Here is a 22,591-nt window from a genome sequence, read left to right as displayed (position 1 = left end):
CTGATCTGTGGTTCAAATCCCAGCCTGACTGGAAAATCACTAAGGGCTCTTGGGCAAGGTCTTTAATCCCCTATTGCTCCCAGTGTGTAGTGAGCGCCTTGTATGGCAGCACCTTGACATCAGGGTGAATGTGAAGCATAATTGTAAAGCGTTTTGAGCATCTGATGCAGATGGAAAAGCGCTATATAAATGCAGTCCTTTTACCATTTGTACAGATCAGTGGTTTCTTCCACTAGTCTTCCGTGTTTGCCCGACGCGTCGTTCCTATTGGACAGCGTGAAGCTACGTCGCAGCTCAGAGCGTCGAAAGTTCAAAAGTCAACTTGAAAAGTAAAAGAAAAAAAAAAACTTACATTTGCGTCCTGACAGTCCTCAGTGTACCCCTCTGATGCTTTATCAGTGTTCAACAAGTTCAGAGCAGCACAGTGAACGTGAATGAAGACGGAAGCTCTTTAAGACGCGCTCCTAAATGTGATGAGTGCGCACGTCGCTCGTGCACACACCATCTCACGCTCCGTTTTGCAGACAAACGATCACAGGACAATTTTTTTTTTCTTTTTATTAATCAGATCGTCATCCTGAGGACTTGGTCAGCACCGGGTCCTGCTGCGCACGGAAGGATGACTGAGCAAGAGTTTCGGTGGGAGAGTGTCCATCATCCTCTTGTCATTCCATCGAAGCGTCAGGCTGAGCGCGTAAACACACAAACAGCAGTTCTGCAAAAGAAACTTTGCGCGCGTAACTCCCCCCACCTCTGTCCGGTTGAACTTATGTTTTTTCTTTTGTTCAATTAAAAAAAAAAAAAAGATTGGGTTGAACTTTGACCGCGTCAGCCTGCCGACAAGCTGCAATGCGTGCTCCTGTCAGAAGCGTCGCGTCAAAAGCCGAGCTAAAGCGACGCTTCTGATGCCTCTAAAAAGCAACGCATCTCACGCCTCTGACACTTCCGACGCGTGAAAGGCCCATTAATCTGCAATAATGAGCCTGAAATAGTGCGTCCGATTTCGATCAAGTCTGAAACCACATGATCGGGCCCGATTTCCGATCACGTGATCGGATATAAAAAACAGTAAGAACTGGAAGAAGTTCAGATCCACCAAGACTCTTCTTAGAGATGGCCGCCCGTCTAAGCTGAGCGTTCAGGGGAGAAGGGCCTTAGGGCCCCTTCACACATAACACGAAGTTTGGCGAAAGAAGCAGAAACCAGCTGAAAAACCACAAACAAAAAAACGAAATGGGGAATCGCGAAACATTCCACCTGCTGTCTGGAGGGACACATGGTCGGACAGGGGTGTATGATACTGTGGTGCTCGCACGCTCGTACGCGTACATGAATACAGTGCAAGCACACGAACACAGTGTGAGCACATGGAACATGTGGCACTACACTGCGCTCCTACAACAGCGGAGCAATTAGATGCTGGACATAAATACATGACAAATACAACAAATACATGGAAGCCCACAATAGTATGAAGCACAGATTCAGAACATTAGAGGATCAATGAATGTACTGTTTAAATGTAACACAATCATGTTACTGGTCATGAATCTGTTGTCACTGTATATAAAAAAAAAAGAAAAACACCTCAGTCTCTAATTGCCTGTGTACGTGCATGACCCATGGTCATGCACGTACACAGGCAGATGGAATAACATGAATGAAGCTGTGCCCTCATAATGTGGGCACATCAGCCAGCGCTACGTGTCCAGGTGTCCAGTGAGCAGGGAGCCAAAGGACACAGCGTCATATGGCCCATTACTCACATGATGGACGTGACAGTCCGATTGTTAGCTGAGTGTTCATATGATCACATGGAGCTTGTCACATGGGCAGTCGTCTGATGTTGTGTGCAGTGGCACATTTGCTGCTGCCCGTTGCAAAGGCAATATGTGCTTTTATGTATTTCCATGTGAGGACAGCATGCACATGCATGGTCATGTAATTATCTATATCGTTATTGTAATATTTATTTATATACTTGCCATGGCTGTGTTCTCTGTATTTTTAATTTAACATGTCATGTGCACTGAGCAGTCACTTACAGCTGTCAGTGAGTCATTTGCCGGCGATCAGCTGAGAGGCGCCTTGCTGTGCCGTGCATGCTCAAATGTGGATGGCCGTCCGTATGTGATCTTGTCTGTACATAATTATCAGCATGTCATGTGCATTACTTGGAGTGATGATCATGTTGTCAATGGCACAACATATGTCCTCCAGCTGAAGTGATTCAAGATTCAAATAACTTTACTGATCCCTAAAAGGGCAATTCATCTTCACACCCAATTACCTCAAACAAAAATACAGGGATAAACCACAATTATTACTAGCTGAACATAATAATGGCACAGATCAGAATTAAAACAACTGCACATATACATTTGATATGATTATGTACGCTAAGCTTTGAAACAGTCCGTTATCCGAACTGAGGCAATGAGTGTGTGGGAGCTGCAGCAGCATTTCCACCGCACAGCCGATCTCGGGGGGGGGGGGGGGGGTCAGAGCGGAGGCCGGGGTGGGGGGCACGCGTCATGTGTGCAGGTGAGTTCATATCAGTCTCTGTCGATGTATGTGTAAAGTCTGGAGTCCTTGACGACTGCAGACTGTAGGAGAGGGTAAATGAAAAGGAGCCAGATGCTTCACCAAGGCTGTTGAAATCCTTCTGGAGGAAAACAAACAGGGCATTTTAACCTTCGGTAGCTGATAAGGCTGCCATATTTGGGTTAGGCAGAAGAGCACAGAATTCCAATACGGCCTCTGTTTAACCGTTCAGATCCAATTGTGAATATTCACTGGTCTCCAACATCAATTCCTTTACAAGGCAGACATGTGCTCCGAGATGATTTCCAATTTGCATTTAAGTTCAAGAGTTCACACAGGTTGAGATTGTATCGCCTTGCCCACCTCATTAATCATGGACAGGTGTGGGGTTGTGGTTTTGGTAGCAACCGTCTTGCCAATTTTCCTGTAGGTCAGGGCAGTGCCTAATCAGCAAAAGCCCTCCTGCCATAAAGCAAATAAGAATAAATCAATTCCATGGTTATTCCAAATATAGTTTGAAGAATTCACAGTCTGGTGAAGTTGGGACTTTTGAAGGTTGGGGCAGAGATAAACACAGAAAGAGAGGAGAGAGGAGGAGATGTGACCGCCCTCGCCGGAGTCCCAACCAAAAATTGCGAGTACACAGCAGTCAGCTGTTCCAGCTGGACATTACAGCTGACCAGATGCACGCTGTGCTGTACAGCGATCGCACCCCAGCCACGTCAGCATCACCTGACAATGTTGTTTCATGGCAGGGGAGAGCACACTTGGATGAAAGCAGGAACGGCATGCCATTCCTGCTTTGTGCGCCAATCGGCTTCAATCATGTTATGTGTGAAGGGGCCCTTAGTCAGGGAGGTGACCAAGAATCCGATGGTCACTCTGTCAAGGCTCCAGCATTCCTCTGTAGAAAGAGGAGAACCTTCCAGATGGACAACCATTTCTGCAGCAATCCACCAATCAGGCCTGTATGGCAGAGAGGCCAGACAGTAGCAACACCTTACTAAAAGGCACATGGCAACCCACCTGGAGTTTGATAAAAAAGGCTCCTGAATGACTTAGACCATCCCTACAGTGATGGGCAGTGGTGGCAGCATTGCGCTATAGGCAGTGGTGGGCACAGTTCCGATAACTATCGAAGATAATGTTTTCATTATCTGATTATCTTTTTAGATAACTTTAAAAACCATTATCAGACTAATTATCTTCCAATAAATTTTTGTCCGATAATTTTTAGACCATTACCATAGTAAACAGCTACAAACATTTTTAAAATTTAAAATCAGTTGAGGACCTACCTGTTAAAAGTTTCATAGCAGATGTGTAGTTCTACGCTCTGCAAACAGAAAAGAGCTGCTTCTAGGAGAAACCACTCCATCCTCTGCAGGCAAAGGAGAACTGGTCACAAAAAAAAAAAAAATCACCACACTGATACGCTGGCAATATCACCAGAGTCATCCAGAGGCATACATTTTTAACTTATGGTTCAAATTTTAACCAAACTAATTTTGGACAAGTTATTTAAAATTATTATCACGTCTGAAGTTTTCTAAAGTGAAAATATCAGATATATGTTTTAAAGTAATGCGCTAATTTTTAAGGTTTTAGTGAGCAGATGCTGTGCCCAGCAGTGCATTATGGGTAGGATAGGGTAATCTCAATATGTTCACGACAGGACAAATGCATTTCAGACACTCTGTTGAGGCTCCATGGACAACAGCATTAAACTCTAGTGCGTAAAACTCTTGTGAATATATTCTCTGGGTTTATAGACATTGTTATTGTGTTTGCTAAATTCCATGCATCTTAAATGTAGCAGACACGGATTATCTGGAATTTTGTTTTGGCAAGTTTTCATGGTCTCTACTGCCATCTACTGGCCAGTAGTGTTCATGGCAGTATTCGTCCTGAAGCTGGGCAGACACTGTATGATATGTTTAATCGCTATACTCGGTTTCAGTTCAAACTGTACCACAGAACCGCACGGTGTAAAAGTTCAGAGTGCACGATTTATGTTCTCACACACATTTTACGTTCAAAAACCACATGTCGGACTCATTTTCCAGAAGCAAAACGTAAACAGAAGCTTTTTTTTCAAACTTAATTTACAAAAACTCTCGATGGGAGACATCAAAATTTAAAAACAAAACAACAACAAAAAAAAACATTACAAGACAGGTCTGCAGTGTTTGCACATGCACAGTGCGAGCGGTTGGATGCTTGTAGCTCTTTAGCAGCAGGATACCCTCACGACGGCAGACCAGAATAATACAAACAGGTTTGATTTTCATTCAACCATACGATCAGCGATCAGGAGGTGGTCGTGAGATGTTAAACGCAGCTCGTTACTCCATGTACACTACACGATGCAGGATGCACGATTAACCTGAAATTCGTGTGATCCAAAAAATTCTCGCATGAATGAAAAATCATCTGAAAAAGGGCCAAAACTCGCACAGTGTAAACCCAGCTTAAGTACTGAACGTCTGGCACCAGTAGATCATGATAGTGTTCTATTATTTATTTTGACACAGGTTATATCAGACGGTTATCTAATTACAACTTGGCTCTTTTTTTTTTTTGGGAAAATGCCTTTTTTTTTTACAAATAAAAAAATGGAATGTTTTACATAATTTACATAATGTTGGTTTACATAATGTATGAGTCAAACCAATCAGTGTTAGCCGAGGCACATTTTACCCAGAATCCTTTGTGATCTGTCTGTGTTTGTTACAAAACTTCAGAATTAGTGCATTATTCAACATTAAAAGATATATGTTATATTTTAACTTTGTACAAATGACAGAAGTGACAGTTATTCTATCAGTATTCATTTTATTTATACACCAAACCATAACTCAGCATTGCTTTATTTTCCAAGACCTCCTCCGCCTCACAGCATCACGGATATTTTCACCTCACGGCTCTCTGCTCAGTCATAATAATGAGGTGACCTTCATAGCTCTCCTCAACTTGCGTCTGTGCTGGAAGCCATGCAGTAAACAGGAGCTTCCAGCAGGGGGCAGGACGCTCAAAGACAGAAGTGCTGACTCATTTGGGTTCATCGTCCCTTTTAATGCTTCCAAAAGTGATCGTGGTGTTAAAATTCAAAATCAGCTTGTTAGTAGTTGCAAGTGTACCAGAGACAATACCAGAATTTATCGGTTATCTGTAACTTCCAATACATTTTTGGGTGGTTTATCAGTTTATCTTTATCAAAGATAACTTTTAAGTTATCTGATTATCTGTTATCGATACTTTTTTGGTTATCTGTGCCCACCGCTGGCTATAGGGATGTTTTTCAGTAGCAGGAACTGGGAGACTAGCCAGGACTGAGGTAAAGATAAATGCAGCAATGTACAGAGGCATCCTGGATGAAAGCCTGTACCAGAGCGCTCTTGACCACAGACTGGGGTGACGGTTCATCTTTCATCAGGACAATGACCCTAAGCAAACACCAAGATATCAAAGTGACTTCAGGACAACTCCGTGAATGTCCTTGAGTGGCCCAGCCCTGCCTTGCGCTCTATAGCTGCTGGGATAGGCTCCAGCCCCCCGCGACCCTTAATTGGACTAAGTGGTTGAAGATGAATGTGTGTGTGTTTTTTGATTGTGAGAGAAAACCTACACGGAGAACATTCAAACTCCACCCAGAAAGGTTAAGGTAGGAAGCGATCCCAGGATCTTCTTACTGCGAGACAACAGTGCTAACCGCTAAATCTAAAGCCTGACACTTTAGTCACATAGTCTATGCCATATGAACCAAACATTTTCTTGAAGCAATCAAATTGCACATCCATATTCAGGCTTTAAAAAGAAAGCACAAATACAGATTGCCAAATGCGTAAATTAAAAAAAAAAAATCCAAATAGAATTTTTCCAATAGTATCTACATATACAGCATTATTCTGTTGATTAATTCCATCTGAAGTACTGAAAATGTTAACATAAGTAGTTTTGTAACTTACACTATTGGCACAGGTATTGGCTGCAGAATATACTGCTTTCTTTTTGTTTAGGGCATGGATGTCATCCAGTTTCCGTCTGTACTTCTCTGTCTCACCGTCCTCACTGGCAAAGCTCCTCACTGTCTTCATGGAGGAGAAGGTCTCTGTGGCCACCTGGTTGGCCTTAGCCAGCGACTCTTGAACCTTTGCAGCTACAGCCTGAAACATACAGTAGATGCACATTTTACGTGTACTGAAACAATTTATGTAACATTTCAATGTTATCTCTCTCCTCTTTACCTGATGGAAATGCCCGGTGAGCATTGGTATGACCCAGATGATGGGCAGTCCCATGCAAATGAGTAAGGACATCTTCCATGACTGGTTTACCATGAAGAAAAAGATGAAGCCAAAACGTGCTGTGCGCCACATCATGTAACTTAGTTTCGCACTAAGCGCCTCACTCATTTCATTGGTATCAGTGGTAATACGTGACACCAGTTCACCTAAAAACAGAGCAGCATGTTAGCATTTCGGGTTTAAGTAGAAAAATGTAATGTATGCAGTGGTCGATCGAGGATTTCTGAAAGTCAGCGGCCATCTGTATGGGTTCTAACAGCCATGATATTACAGATGCATCCTCTGACCCATGAGATGGACTGACAATGGATGTGTGATATCATGCCCATTCTGGATGTTATACCGCGCAAGCAGATCACACTGATGCACACACACGTACACACGGATCAGTTCCTGCAAGAGTGGAGCACACTATCGCAGTTAACACACACTTAAGGGGAAAACATCAGTACCCACAAATCTGGCTGGGGTGGCTGTTTCGTTTTATTTATTTTATTTTAAATTTTCGTGTAGAAGTGCTGTGTAAAAGCAGCATCACGTTTTAGATTTGAGAGTGCAAAGAGCACCGTGTTTGGTCACTTTGCAGTGGTTGGTGGTGGTGATGCTTGCAAAGTTGTTTATTTTTTTATTATATATATTTTCTTTAAATCTGGCACAACTGTGTAGTTATAATGACTGTTCACCCTTCCCTGTTGGCCAGTAGAATATCAAATTTCACCAGCAGTACCAGGTCCAGGTCCGCCCCCCCTGCTCACCTTCCACCCATTCTGGGTAGTCGACCTGGATTTGTGAGCTGCTGCCTCGGAATGTGCATGAATCATTTGTGCCGGCTTTGAAAATTTCAACATTGAAAGCAGAGCTTCTGTCTAGTCACTTATATGTATGACTTACCTGTTGGTATGACATCAAAAAAAGCAATATCCTGTTTTAGCACTGACTGGAATATAATTCCCTGGACTGAGGCATGTACGAGGCTCATGGTGATGTTGAAGATGAGGTCACATATCAGCTCGAGCACAGCACTGAAACAGATAACACAGCATACAATACATAACAAGATCAGCAACACAATAGCATTTTTAGTTCTTGTGACTGGTGCATTGCTGACAAAGCTGGCACTGCTTTGCAAGCTAGAATGCGGGTATGGAAGGGTAACTGCAAGAGTGAAACAGAAAATTTAGACACTGGTAGGAAGACCAACAACGTTGTACAGTGTTGACAGAGACAGCGGTGTTAACAAAAACACAGATGGCAGACCTGGAGGTGGCAGAGGTGAAGATGCTGCAGGTTTCTTTTAGACTGAGAAGGCTGGACAAGATGAGGAATGAACATAGAGAAATTGGACAAAGGGACTGTTTATAGACAAAGTCAGTGAGGTACGATTGTGAAGGTTTTGATGTGCAGAGAAGAGATGCAGGGTATACAGGGAGAAGGATGCTGAGGATGAAAATACCAGGCATGAGGACAAAAGGGAGGCCAAAGAAGAAGTTTATGACATGGAGATGGAGGACATGCATGTGGTTGGTGTGACAGAGGACAGGGTGAGATGGAGATGGGTGATTTGCTGTTCTGACATCTAACAAAAGCTGCTGGAAGAATAAGATGACAAACTTAAAATTGATGTATGAACAATGTGGACCCTCATATTTATCACAGTGTTTATATTTGTATGGCTGATGGCAGTGTTTAAAGTGTTTGCCATAAATGTACCAAATCTTTCACTCTGTGGCAGAAGACTACATTACCTGGCAGCAGTCATTATTGTTATGACTGTGACGGCCTCTGTGAATACACCAGGTGCTTCTTCATTTTGGATCCAGTCAGCCACATGACCAGTGTATTTTGGAACAGCCATCTCAGCTGAAGTCAGAAGTTCATATTATCATGACAATCATTTTTGGTGACAGCAGTCTGGGTGTTACTGTACATCAACATCCCTGCAAACACGACTGCAGGGGTTCAGTCACACAATATGTAATATTCTTCTAATATTCTTTAATTTAACCAGATTAGTCCCAGGGGGAATCAATCCCATGACCTTCTTGCTGTGAGACAACAGTGCTAACCACTAAGCCATTTGGCTGCCCAACGATGCGTTACCACCTTTCCTTGAAATGGAGTGATTCCTTGAAAAGTGATGAGCAACTGGTTTGATATTAAAGAATGATTTTGACAATTTTGCATGCGTTAGCCAATTATGAAAACACAATTTGCAACAAATTATGTTCTGAGAACCATTTTATGCTTGAGTTAATTTCAGTACAGGGTTAAAAAATAACATTTTGATATGGTTAATGTTACTGAATACACATTGATGTTCCCAACCTGATAAAAATGCAGCTGAATGTTCTTCACAACACTTCCAAAATTCATCCTGACAAAACTACTGTCTGCACTTTTTGTCACATTCAAATGCTTAAAATATGACTTTATAAAAACCAACACACAAATTTTGCTGTGGCAGATGATCAACCCCACATGTCAGCAATCAGATTGTAAGATTATACTAGAATCTAGTGAATCAAATGGAAACCCTAAAAATAATTTCTGCATCCTTGAGTTTCATGCTGTGTAAAGTGGTTGTAAGGAACACATCATATGAACAGGCTTCAGCTAAAACATGCAGAATTACTGGAGATGTTCACTTAAAACTTTAAACAGCAGAAAATATAGGCTATGTTCATGTTTTGATCAAAACACTACACTTGTTTAATTACTTCGTGCAGACTACATTTAAAGAGAGGAGATGTTTTACTCACCACAAGAGGACAGAACCACAAGAACCAGCACAGCAACAAAACGCCAGCGATAAGGCAGCATGTATTCCATCAGTCTCTTCAGGATGGCACCAGTATCCTCACTGGGCTTGTTGGTGGTCATCTTCATCAACCAAGGTAAGATATATCGACTCCAGTAGATCCAGGCCACTACTGTTACACCATAACCCTGTAGTATCTGCAAAACAACTGGCATCTTGAGCAAAATTTCTAAGAATGCACTGAAAGTGCATACAATTTCTCTGCCAAGGCCCAGAAACTCCTGCTTTGTAATTGTAGTGTAGTACTGTCACCATCAATCACAAGTGCTGATATTGGCATCACTAAGTGGCAACGCTGATGTTGATGTCACTAGGTGGTGTCTGTATATTTGTGTTGTCAAGTGTGTTGGCAGCATGGCAAGTTCACCCCTCTGAGTCTGGTCTGCTTGAGGTTTCTTCCACAAATCCTCAGAGGGAGTTTTTCCTTACCACTGTCACCTGTGTTCTTGCTCTTGGAGTTGGTAAGGTTTGACCTTACCTGTGTGAAGCGACTTGAGGCAGCTTTGTTGTGATTTAGCACTATATAAGAGAAACTGAATAGTGGTGACCACTGCATGTTGGAGCCACATGAATAAAGCAGTCTAGTGGCTAAACTCCTGGGAGTTGCATGTCAAGTTTACGGTCATATCACATGATGTCAGAAGTGCCTGGTAATGACTCAAGCACTCCATGTCATTGATCAATTAGTTTTTTAATGACAACATTGCTGATAACTGCCAAAAAACTGAGAAGGAATGGAGAATCTACTGCAACACAGGACTGTAGGATAAATGAAAGAAAGTACAAGTGCACATAATTCTGAATCTCACTGGCCCAGAGGCTGTTGAAAGGTTGGAATCGTTTGACTACAGAGAGGGGGAAATCATGAAGATTATGAGATTTTACTGGCAAAGCCTGCTGAATGATGGTTGCCATGAAAAAATGTTATTATGGACAGGCATGCTGGACAGGAGGTGAGTCAATCCAGGCGTATGTCTTGTAGTGGAAAGCTGTGATCAAACAAACCACCATCTTAAGCTTGCATTAAGATGGGGTTTGAATTCCTTTAAATTGAGATAAACTCCCTACAGCCAGGCCTGGTATATCTCCAGGTGTCAAACAAGAGACTTAAGCCCGGCACGGCTTGGATCTGTCAACAAACCCCCAACACTTTAAGGATTTAAGATTACCCCAAAAAGTATTCTTCACATAGCTGTGAACTCTTATCAGTTACCCAAAACCAGATGCACGCTCAACACCTTTAACCGCTCTGTTGGATAAATATAAAACTTTAACCATGGAACAAGAGCGACCCCGTGGGACGATTTGGGAAGAGCAGGCTATGAACGATCTGCCAACCTCAAACGTCCTAACGACATTTTAAAGAAACGAAATGTCATTATATCGTCTGTAACAAAAAAGAAGAAAAACAAAAGAACAGAAGGAAACTTTTTTCTTCATGCATGCCTGAAGATTTTATATTTGATGTGTATACTCTGCATTTGGAAATGTTTACTTAATATGTTATATACGATATATATATGTGTGGTATATAATTTCAGGTAAACAGTTACAAGATTTATTCTGCGAGATAATTTGGTTTCAAAGCGGAATGTTGGAACCTCGCTGATTCAGATATATAAAAATTAGACAATGGACCCCAGAAATTACATTACCCTGAATTCTTCGGGGTGGAGCTTATTAACCCGGTTAAAAGAGCCCGCACCCGAGAACGCCTCTCTCTTCTCTTCTTCCTCCGACTACTCTATCATCTTTTCTTTTCCTTGGGTAAAGACGCCACCTAAAGCCGTCATTTTTACAACCCTTTGTCTGAAGCCACGTGCTACCTAAGATTTCAATTCTTGTTGGCGGACCGACAAGAATTTACTTTATATTTTTCCGACAGATAACTTTTGCAACCTTTGTCAAGTTAAAAGCGCTGGATGCCTTCAACTTCCTTTTTCGAATTCCAAATTTAAACCTTTTTCTTTCGTAAGAATCCAAATTTCTTTTTGAACCTCTTCTCCTAAAGTCAACCCTTTTTGCATTGAATTATGATTCGACCAAGCTTCCAAAAGACGACGACGAAAGACGAATTTTTGATTTTTGATAGAGAATAAAGACACTCAAACTTTTATTTTGACGAGCCATACGCCAGAGCGCTGCAGAGGAAAAACATCCAGGTCAGCTGAGACGTCCCAGCAATTCGATCTCCCACCATGAAATCACAGCAATTCATCCCCGCCACTAAGGAGACCGAGTGGGTAGGACCGGCAGAGCCTTTGTCAAGGTCCCTGACGAAGCTGTGTGGTGGACAGAGCGTCGACTGAACCAGACGATTCCAGCAATAGACCTCACGAAGACGGCGCAAAGTAAGACCGGGCTATGTTGTCAGATAAACAGAGTGGCTTTATTTAACTCTATTCAAAATCATTAACTCTCTCTCTGGTTAACAAATACCAAAGTAAACTACCTGTTACATTAGGACAAATTTTACTCCAAAACTCCCGCTACGAAACCAAACGATCAGAACATCGTATAATCATTTCTAATTGAATGTCGTCATAATTAAATTGCTCACTGTGTTATGTCCTGTTATTTAACTCCTGCCAGGGTTAAATAAATATCTTAAACTTGTGAAGTTGTCTGTGATTTTTCTATGATTTTACAGAGGGTGTCGGATTGAGACTAATCAATTAATTAATGCTTAAACTCAGAAGGACTTATCCTTTAAATAAGTGGTGCCCCTGAGGTAAAATTATCCACAAGTGATAATTTTCCATATTCCAAAATATTATAATATTCATCCTGTAGCCCTTCTTTCTCTACAGTATATTGGTGCCCCGTGTGAGGTGCACTTATCAGGTCTGAACCTCTGTGAGTCATACAGAAAATACAGTCAATTAAGTTGGAAGCGTATAGAGCAACTTAATCTGTCTTTATTCAACTGTGTGTGTGTGCATGTGAGAGAGAAAAAAGAGAAAACAAAGAAAGCGCTGTATTATTTTCACATGAGAAATTCATGTTTAATGTGAGGCCTCGGTGACAGTTAAATTCTGCGAGTTTCCAGATTTAAACTGGTCACCCGGATACATATTGCAAAATTGCGAGATTCCAATTATTGTAATCACTGTATTCGTGACTCCAAGGGACTAGTTAAATTAGCTACTTAACCAGTCAAAAAACGTGTGAGTCAGTCAGCACGTTGTGCTCTGATTGTCCAGCCATGGCTTGACTGAGCTGAGATTCTGATGTTACACTGAGCCTTGCCAAGTGATTGCTTCCCTGACCCGGAGACGTCCAGGTTAAAAGCTTGTTTGAGAGAAAAGGGAGGGGGACCGCCGTGTCCACCATCTTGTGTTTTAAAAGTGCTGTGTTGTTCCAAAGGACCGCCGAGTCCACCATTTTGTGAAGAAAAACAAGCACGTTTTTAAGAATTTATTGTTGTTGAGTGGAAAAGTTTGAAGAGGAGGCGTTGCCTGCTTCAAACCCCCTCTGTGTGCAAAACACGTCATGAAGCGCCGACGTTACGACGTCATCAACGGCTTGACGCACCGCCGTCAAACTGCCTACGTCATATGCACAACGTAAACAGTCACCATCTTACAACGCCCGCTCTGAACGGCTTAGCGGCCCATGAGCGGTGTTGAAAATCATAACGATTTGTTTTCATTAAGCATTACTTGGTGAACCAAGCTCCTTTTAATGCTTTAACGGTCACTAACTGCATGAAACCTGTATGTTAATCAGTCCGTGTAATTTTGTTCATTCGATTTCTGCTGTCGGCGCGACATGCGACAGTTCGGGCCTGCTAACAAAACGCTAACACGCACTGGCGTCTACAGCCGTGCTAACGGCCCCTTAACTCGGATTGAACACTAATCAGCCATCGGAAAACCGGAGGCAATAGCGTGCTAACAGGCCATTAGCCGCTCTCAAACGCCGAGGCTCCGATCATTGAATTAACCCAGGTGCTAACCACCGCAGCTAAGCTCCTGACCAGTTAGTCTAGCTTCCGCTAACCACATAACAGCATGCTACAGTAACCGGATAGTCCGCCAACTGCTGGTAACTAGCCTGTATTGCATGTAAATAATTTCCAGCGACTTTTTAACTTTTTGCTACCACTTAAAAGAATAACTACCATTAACTGAAACATTTTTTATCAAGTCTTATCTTGCATAATAACTTTTTTTTTCTCTTTTAAGTCGCTTTTTCCAATTCTAATTGGAAATACGAATCTTTTATTCTACTGTCTGGATACTAATCTAGTGTACACACTTATATTTTTAATCTTGTTTTCACAACTAACTAATGAACTTTACAGTTTCAATCCTATTTAATTAAGATTAATCAGGAGATCATTTAATCACAATAAAGAAAAATTTATTGCTTCTGATACTCCTACCTCATTAAAAGAACACCTCCTTCAGGAGTGACTTTTTTCTTTTTTTTAACGCGAAAGCACTGAAGCTTTACCGAAGTGTAACCCATAGCAGTTCTAAACAGAGAACATTGGCGTTACATCACAATAACTAAACAAAGTAAAGTTCTTCATAACACAACAAATAACACTCCTCAATATTTTCCTTTTGCATTTGTGTGAATTCTCCACTGCTGGTTTCACCTGCAGTTAACTCACTAATCCCTTTCATACTTCTGCAGCTGGATCATCTGTAAATATTTTTTATTGTCGCTCATCTTATTTTGTTGTCAGTTCTTTATTGTTTTGTTTCTGGTGCACGCCGTCTAACCGTCACCCCAGAAAGCCAACATGGCCACGCCCAGTGACAACAAACCAAGAACTTCTACCGACCTGGAAAGCCAAGGTTGTAGCGACTCTTAGCGACTTTTAGAAGAGGTCTTATCTGACCTGACCGCCGAAATATTGCCTGGCTACTTGCACGACATGCAACAAGCCACGCGCGAAAGCATAGGTGCTGAGATATCTGAACTCATGAGTCAGACATTAGCAGCAACTGTGGAAAAGAAAAACTTGGCTACAGTGCTTGGCAAGCTAGCCATTGCCACAGCCCTGAAGCTCAAAAACACTGAATCACTCATGGACAAATCAGTTCTTTCTATAAAAAGGCAGAAAGAACAAAATGTTGAACTGCGTGAGGAGAATAAACTCCTGAGACAGCAATTGGAAGAAAAACAGCAGTCTTTGACCCTTGTTGAAGAAAAGTTGGAAGACCTACAGCCTTCCCCAAATCAGTCCGATGAATTAGATACCGCATCTGGATCCTGAAAGAAACTCTTCAGGAACATGACAATGAAATTAAGGAGTTACAGACTGAACTTAGCTCCGCGTATCGAGAACAAGGAGAAGCTCATGATTTACTCCAACAGGCGTATGGTGAGGTTAAAACATTAAAGAGTCATGCTGGAAAGCATGAAGACATTTTGGAGTCTGGAAAGCTGAAGACTCGCGAGGTGCTGAGACATCTGACAGACACACAAAATCTTCTACACGATACTCGAGAACAAAATGAGCGCCTCAATGCTGAAGTGCAATCCTTAAAGCGCGAACGACAGTTAAACTCCCAACCACTGGGAGACCCTGAACAAAAGGTCATGTGGAAAAGCGGAACGCAAACGTTCACCACCACAGACCGCAAGGAAGTGCGCCCTGAACCCCTGTCAGGACCCATGCCGCATCCTCAGGAGTTCCAACCTCCTTATCATGGTCATCGAGAGGCACCGCCTCTCCTTTTCCCTCAGATGCGTCCTACCACTGTCCTTAACGACAGAGAACTGGACAAGATTGCACGACTTATTAACCGTTTTGAGCCAACTCCAGGAGGCTCCCCTGTCACATGTGCGTATTTAAACGACATAATGACATATGCTATTACCTCAGGGATTACACTCATGCTACCGGTGAACATTACATCTACCTCATTAAGCGGACTTCCAGCCGCGAGGTCAGCCGGTTCGTTGAGCGTCAACCCACTGAGGTACGACAAGACTTTGCTAAACTTAGCTTAGCATTAGAAAAAGAATATTCGGATCACTCCGTCCGGACAGGCCTAGCCGCCGCTATGGCCGTCAAACAAGGCAGGCGTGAACCGCCCCAACAATACTACAACAGGCTTCTCTGTACCTATTTCGGCACCCGAAATGAACCAGGTATGGAGGAGGACCTTAATTTTAAACCAAAAATTGGTCAACACGAGTCATCATCTGGGAATCCTAGGCGATCCCAATGAGGCTCCCATACAGTACCTGCGTGACCTTGCTATGAAAGGTTTCGCTAAACAAATTAAGAGAGAGGGTAATTCCGAGGACAAGATGATCCTCAGTCTTGAAGCACCTAGACCTACCCTCGAGCTTGAAGACACCTCCAGGGGGTCATTTAAATCTCATGCTGGCTTTGCCACTACCTCCCCTCGACAGATGAAACCATCTGTCAAGAGCCGACCCAAGGACCGAGGTGGACCACGAGCAAAACCGCATTGGTCCCCACAAAACCAAAGTGACTTCGGAACCAGAGAGGGCTCCGAAACTGCTGAAAATCGGGGAAATAAGTTCAAACCCAGACAGTGGGAGAAGCCCACCACATGGGAAGATCACCCCAATGACAGACGTGAGTACCCAGGTGACCGATCCCAAGGATGGCAGGGTTCCAGACACCCACATCAGGGACCACCTGGACGCAACAATAAGGGCACTTGGAACCGAGACTCCAGAGAAAGAGACCGATCCAAGCCCTCAGATAAGTATGTGGACTCAAGTCTCCATCAAGAAATTCGGAAGATCATGAAAGCCCTCCTCCAGGAAGTCGAGGACGAAATGGCCAAAAAGAAAGCTAACGTGCTGTGTGTAAACCGCATAGCTCCAACCACCCACCCGGGGTCTTCACAAACTCTGCCAGAAGCGTCTGAGGAAGACCTATACTGAAGTGTGGACAACCCGTTAGCGTCACCATCCCAGGACCCACGTCCTGAGGCACCATATCTTTCAGATAGGGACCAAGAACCAGGAGAGACCAAGTCTGGTCCTCCCAGTGCCATCTTGGGAGTCCAGGATGATCAGGACAAGAGATCCTGCGCTGATCCAGCATCCTTTATAACTGGACAACCACCCGTACAAAAATTCTTAGGCAACCTCTCTGAGAAGGGGATTGCAAAGAAATTTTATTTGTCCCTAACCCTGGAAAACTTACTAAGACATGAAGCTCTTCTGGACACCGCTGCCGATGTCACCTTGATGTCTACCTCACTGTTTAAACAACTGCAGGTAGCAGCACGGCAGGCCAACAGAAACCTCAAACTGTCGCCGTGTTCATTGGAGATCCAGCCCTACACGAACAACCCGGCAACTTTGTCCTCAATGGCCCTGGTCAACATCACTGTTGGACCCATGAGTCTGGTACACCCCATGTACATATCAGCGCTCGACACCATTCCCTTCCTCATAGGGAAAGATTTTGTCAACCGGTTTGAACCCCTCATCGATTTCAAATGGTTAAAACTGTGGGCACAGGTCCGTCACCCTCACCCGCCTGAGGTGACTCAACCAGCAAAGCCCCAGTGTTATGCCATTGAGATCCAAAATGACGCAGAACCCCCACGCGACATGGTCACAGCAGACATTCCGTCAGCTGTCGACCCGCAAGATGCTTCTTGGCCCCCAGATGCACTGCTGGCTGAGAAGGACACTTTCCTCTGTAAGTTGTCAGAGGACACGAATGCGAGTGAGTACTGCCCTCTGGTAGTAGATGGTCTCCATTTGGAAAACACACCCACTGCTCAAGTAGCCCTGAGTCTGTTTGACTCATTGAGAAAATCCAATCCAGACATTTTATATGTGGAAAAATCTTTCCGTTTTCCAAAGGACCCTCTACCCCAGTCCGTACTCAAGGCAACTGGAATCTGCACACTCAGAATGCGTTGGAACCGACGAGAATTGAACCACTCATTCTTAGTCATATCAAACTTACCACACTCTGTTTATATAGGAGGTGACCTCCTTGTCCGATTGGAGGTGCAGGTTGACAGAGTCAATCAGGTCCTCTGGTCCCTAACCAGAGCATGCAATGATCCCGCTTACTCCGATCCGGAGTATCGAAGGTCTGGACAATTGATCCCTGATGCATGTCAGGTAGTGAGTGATGGTCACATCACGATACCAGCCAACGTGAAAAATGCACCACTCCACCTCGTGATACGTCCAGAACAATGGCTCCGACATTCACAGGCAGTCTTCCAGCCATCCCAGCTCTTCACCAAACTGGGACTATCTCTGGAAGCTACTCCACTTCTGAGCCTAGGAAGTCGGACAACTCGCTTGATGGTGCATAATGACACTGGCGAAGACATTCTGATTCCCAAAGCCACCCCACTGGGTTGGTTAATCAGCACTGAATTCCAGGACTTTGAGCTGAACATCCCAGTTCTTGGCCAAGTCCCTCCATCGCTTCTCCCCTGTTCACAACGGGGGGTTGTCTTTTCGAAACCCTCAGGAGTGATCGCTGTATTTCCAGCAAACATCTCCGAGGAAGACACTGTCAGCAGAATAGACCTTGATGATCCTGACCACATGGTCCTCCAGACCCTTACGGTCCTCACGGTCGACACTGAAAACAAAACGAGTGCTGGAAATGACATTGAACCCGTTCTGAACCGTAACCCAGGTTCTGATTCTGAATTTGCATCTCAGATAGAACAAGTCGTAGCAGCAGCAGATGCCTTAAAGAATGACGAGGAACGAGGACATCTAAGAGACCTACTCTATAAATACCGAGCGTCCTTCGCTAATGATTCGTTGCATTGTGGGCTCACCCACATCCACTCTGTGCACATCCCAACTCCTCCAAATGCACCGCCCACCTTCGTGCGGCAGTACAAAATTCCTCGGGCATCCTATGAACCTGTACAGGAAATCATAGATTACCTATTGGAAAAAGGGATCATAAGACCGTGCAACAGCACCTATTCAGCCCCTGTATGGCTGGTTATCAAATCAAATGGTAAGTGGAGACTTACCATCGATTACCGCAAACTCAACCAACAGGTGTCGCTATCTCAATGGCCGATGACTCGGTTAGAGCAGGAACTTCCTAAGGTAAAAGACGCAAAATATTTTTCCACGCTTGATGTGGCCTCCGGGTTCTGGACAATTCCTGTCCATGAAGACGATCAACACAAACTGGCATTCACCTTCGCCAACCGCCAGTACACTTTCACCAGGTGTCCATTTGGCTATGCAAACTCACCTGCAGAATTTAACATCTTCTTGAACAAGGCGTGCCCCGACGCAAACGAGCGAGGCATCCTTATCTATGTTGACGATGTCCTAATGCGAAACCCAACATTAGACACACATTTGGACGAGATAGACCACATCCTGAGCCAACTCACGAATGCTGGTGCAAAAATCTCACTTTCGAAGTGTCAATGGTGTCGGACCAAGGTCGACTATGTGGGCCTCCTTGTCGGACCAGACGGAGTGCAACCACAAGTTGGACGAGTCCAAGGCATCACCAACATCAAAACGCCTACGAACATAACAGAACTGCGCAGCTTTCTGGGAGTGTGCAATTACTCCCGCCAGTTCATTGAAAACTATGCAGATTTGGCGAAACCATTGACAGACCTGCTCAAAAATGGTACGCAGTTCCTATGGGGTGAACCCCAAGAACAGGCCATGCAGGCTCTGAAAGACAAACTCTGCTCAGCCCCATGCCTAGCATACCCTGATTGTAGCAAAGAATTCCACCTAGAGGTGGGATTCTCCAATCAATGCCTAAGCGCGGGACTGTACCAGATGTACGACAAAGATAGGTGAGTGGTCGCATATGCGAGCAAAACGCTACAACCGCCGGAACTTAAATTCAGTGACTGTGAAAAAGCCCTACTAGCAACAGTCTGGGCTGTGATGCATTTCGCCAACTACCTGGGCGGACAAAAAGTCATTGTAGAAACCAAGCATCAACCAGTGACATTCCTTAACAGTCAAAGACTGCGAGAAGGTGTAGTAACCAACTCACGAGTTGCCTCGTGGTTGATGGCACTGCAAAGCTTTGACATGGAGGTGCGGTACGCACAAGGCCGCAAAACTCCCCTAGGCACAGGGTTAGCTGCTTGCCAGCGCTGCACCGAAGACACACCGGCTGCAAACCCATTTAACAAAGACGTGTCACCACCCGACTATACTAATCAGCACTACTTTGACCACAATGCCTGCCAAGGCATGATCACTGCGTACGTGGACGGCTGCTCATTTCACCATGAAACAGTCGCCCGGGCAGGAGTGGGGTTGCGTGGACACCACATGAGCCACAAAAATTCCAGCTGGGACCACAGTCCTCTCAGTATGCCGAAATTGTGGGCATACTCATAACATGCCAGTTAGCTGTGGTGCAAAATGTCAAAACATTTGTGCTATGCACAGATTCGAACTATGCACGCCTTAGCTTCTTGTGCCATCTACCCTGCTGGAAACGCAATGGCTTCATGACCTCCACCAAGAAATTGGTCAAACACAAAGAGTTGTTTGCGGCTTGTGATCACCTCATAACCACGCACGACCTCCAGATACACTGGAAAAAGGTCAGAGGTCACTCCCGCACACCAGACCAAGACAATTAATTTAATGACTTGGCTGACACACTAGCCAAGCAAGGTGCCCTGGACGGCACGCCGTGGGCATTCGATGAGGCACTTTTGCCCCACCCACCCACCCATGCTGTATCAGTGGTGACTCATGCCAGGACTGCTACCGCAGGTCCTGCCACAGCCCCCATCCCCACAACAGCCTCTGTCGCTCCAGCTTTCTCCGACTCCGACCTGGCTTCACTCCAGGCTCTGGATCCGGCAATAAACAAAATGGTGCTAAACCTCACTGATCCTCAAGTTCACCCGCTCACTGAGGATGATTTTGCTTCCGTCCCTGACTTGAAACAGCTGTACCATGCCCGAGATAACCTACGAGTGCTCCGTGGCATCTTGTTCTATGCTTCCGAGGAGCTCTCTTCACCTGCGTTCGTGGTTCCTCGCAACCACCGGGGGGTGATGTTGATGCGCGGACACAATTCAGCATGCGCAGGTCACAGAGGAACAAAAGCAACATACAATGCGATACGACAGGTGGCATATTGGCCAAAAATGCAGAAGGATGTAAGCAATTACATCAAAGGCTGCTTGGTCTGTTGCCAATTCCAACCTGTGAACCCGATTCACAGAGCTCCCTTACAAAAAAGAAGTATTTCCTTCCCTTGGTCAGATCTGCAAATCGACTGGGTAGGACCCCTCACGAAGTCTGCAAGAGGAAACAAATATTTCCTCACTGTCACATGTGACTTCACCAAATGGCTGGAATGTCTATCGGCTCCGAACGATACAGCCTTGACGACAGCCTATTTGTTAATGAATCACATCTTCTCACGATTTGGACTACCTATCCGAATAAACTCGGATAGAGGAACAATCACCAGTGAAGTCATGCAACAGCTCTGGCAAGTGCTGGGGGTAAAGGTGAACATCCACATCAGCCACCACCCTCAGTTGTTAGGACAGGTGGAAAGGGCCAACCGAACTGTGGTGACCATCCTGCGCAAATATGTGGCAGACAACCACAGAGACTGGGATGTGAAACTTCCCCTGGTCCTCATGACCATCCGGGCGACCCCTCACAAATCAACAGGGTTCTCCCCTTTTCAAATGATGACAGGCCGTCAAATGACGCTCCCCCTCCACCTGCTGTATCAGCCAGGTGAGGCAAACATTGCCACAGCATATACGGCTCAACAATACATGACCGACCTGACTGAACATCTGAAAGCAACCTTCTCCTTTGCTCAGAAACACTTGAACAAAAGCGCAGAAGGCCGAAAAGCCTACTACAACCAGAAGGCGTCCCACCATGAGATACAAGTGGGGGACAAGGTGTGGTACTACTCATTCTGGCAACCCAGCCAGAAAACAACCAGGTTAACTCGGAAGTTGCTACCCCGTTGGACCGGACCGTATTTGGTGACTGACAAACTCTCCGCCGTCGTATTCCAAATTAAGGTCAGCAAGGGTCAAAGAGAACCAGTTTTTAAGTGGGTACACCGCAACCAAATTAAGCCTCACAAAAACCCCATGGGACTCGCCAGGGACGTCAACCTCGCCGATAGAACTTAAAACAACTCAGTAGGTCGAGAGGACGCAAAGAAGGAATATCGACACCTGCCGCGTCCCAAACAATCGAATCACACAGATCGAGACAAATTAAGAAAATCACTTTAACTTCCAACAGGACAAATAAAACAACTCGGGTGATCTCACCAACACCACTGTAGTGGGGGTGAACCACCACGTGAATTCCGTCCTTAACATCAAAAAAGAAAAGGAGGCGACAGCCTAACACTCTATTTAAGAATCAGTCCGATAGCTTAAACTCTGTGCTATAAGCCAGAAAAGCAAAAGAAAATCTCTGACCACTTTAAGACAAATTTCTAACCATGCTTATCGTCTTTGCCAGGATGACCTGGCTCGTGACCCTGCTGCTCTTCAGCGCAACCATCGCCAACAGCTCCCCAGGCGTGGTTGAATTTGGACCAGAATTAGGCATCGTCCTGAAGGACCAGCCCGGCTTATTGATAACAAACTGCCACCTGCACACACAGAGGGTGTTCGTCAGGCTCGACCCCACAGAAGTGTACAGGGCCAACTTCGCCAGCAGTACAGTGAACCTGGTCTCTTGGGCAGGTAGCCGGTGGACCAAGTCTGTCCTGAAGCACGCTGAGGCAGACATAGTCCACATGCTACGCCAGATAGAGAAGTTCACAGTAACACAGGCAGAACTGAGTGGACTCAACAAAAGAGAGAAGAGGTTCAGTGGAGGTCTGCTAATGGCAGCCTCAGCTGTAGGATCCCTCTTCAGTTTTGGCTTATCAGCAGTTAACACATCACACTATCAACGGTAAAGAGACACGTTAGCGAGCTCCAAGAGG

The 22,591-nt window shown here is 44.6% G+C and overlaps 1 protein-coding gene across 1 annotated transcript in view; it reads right to left on the bottom strand.

Annotated features, from left to right (window-relative positions):
• LOC117514001 (antigen peptide transporter 1-like) overlaps positions 1–22,591 on the bottom strand; it is a 76,661-nt gene that overhangs the window by 12,460 nt on the left and 41,610 nt on the right. Inside the window, 5 exon segments of the mRNA XM_034174284.1 lie at positions 6,513–6,710; positions 6,792–6,997; positions 7,743–7,873; positions 8,597–8,711; positions 9,611–9,806. Of these exon segments, the coding sequence (XP_034030175.1) occupies positions 6,513–6,710; positions 6,792–6,997; positions 7,743–7,873; positions 8,597–8,711; positions 9,611–9,806 (846 nt within the window).

Source organism: Thalassophryne amazonica, chromosome 7 (assembly GCF_902500255.1).
Source record: "Thalassophryne amazonica chromosome 7, fThaAma1.1, whole genome shotgun sequence".
NCBI lineage: Eukaryota > Metazoa > Chordata > Actinopteri > Batrachoidiformes > Batrachoididae > Thalassophryne > Thalassophryne amazonica.
The sequence above is the reverse complement of the archived record's forward strand: the minus strand, read 5'-3'. Positions and strand labels throughout refer to the sequence as shown.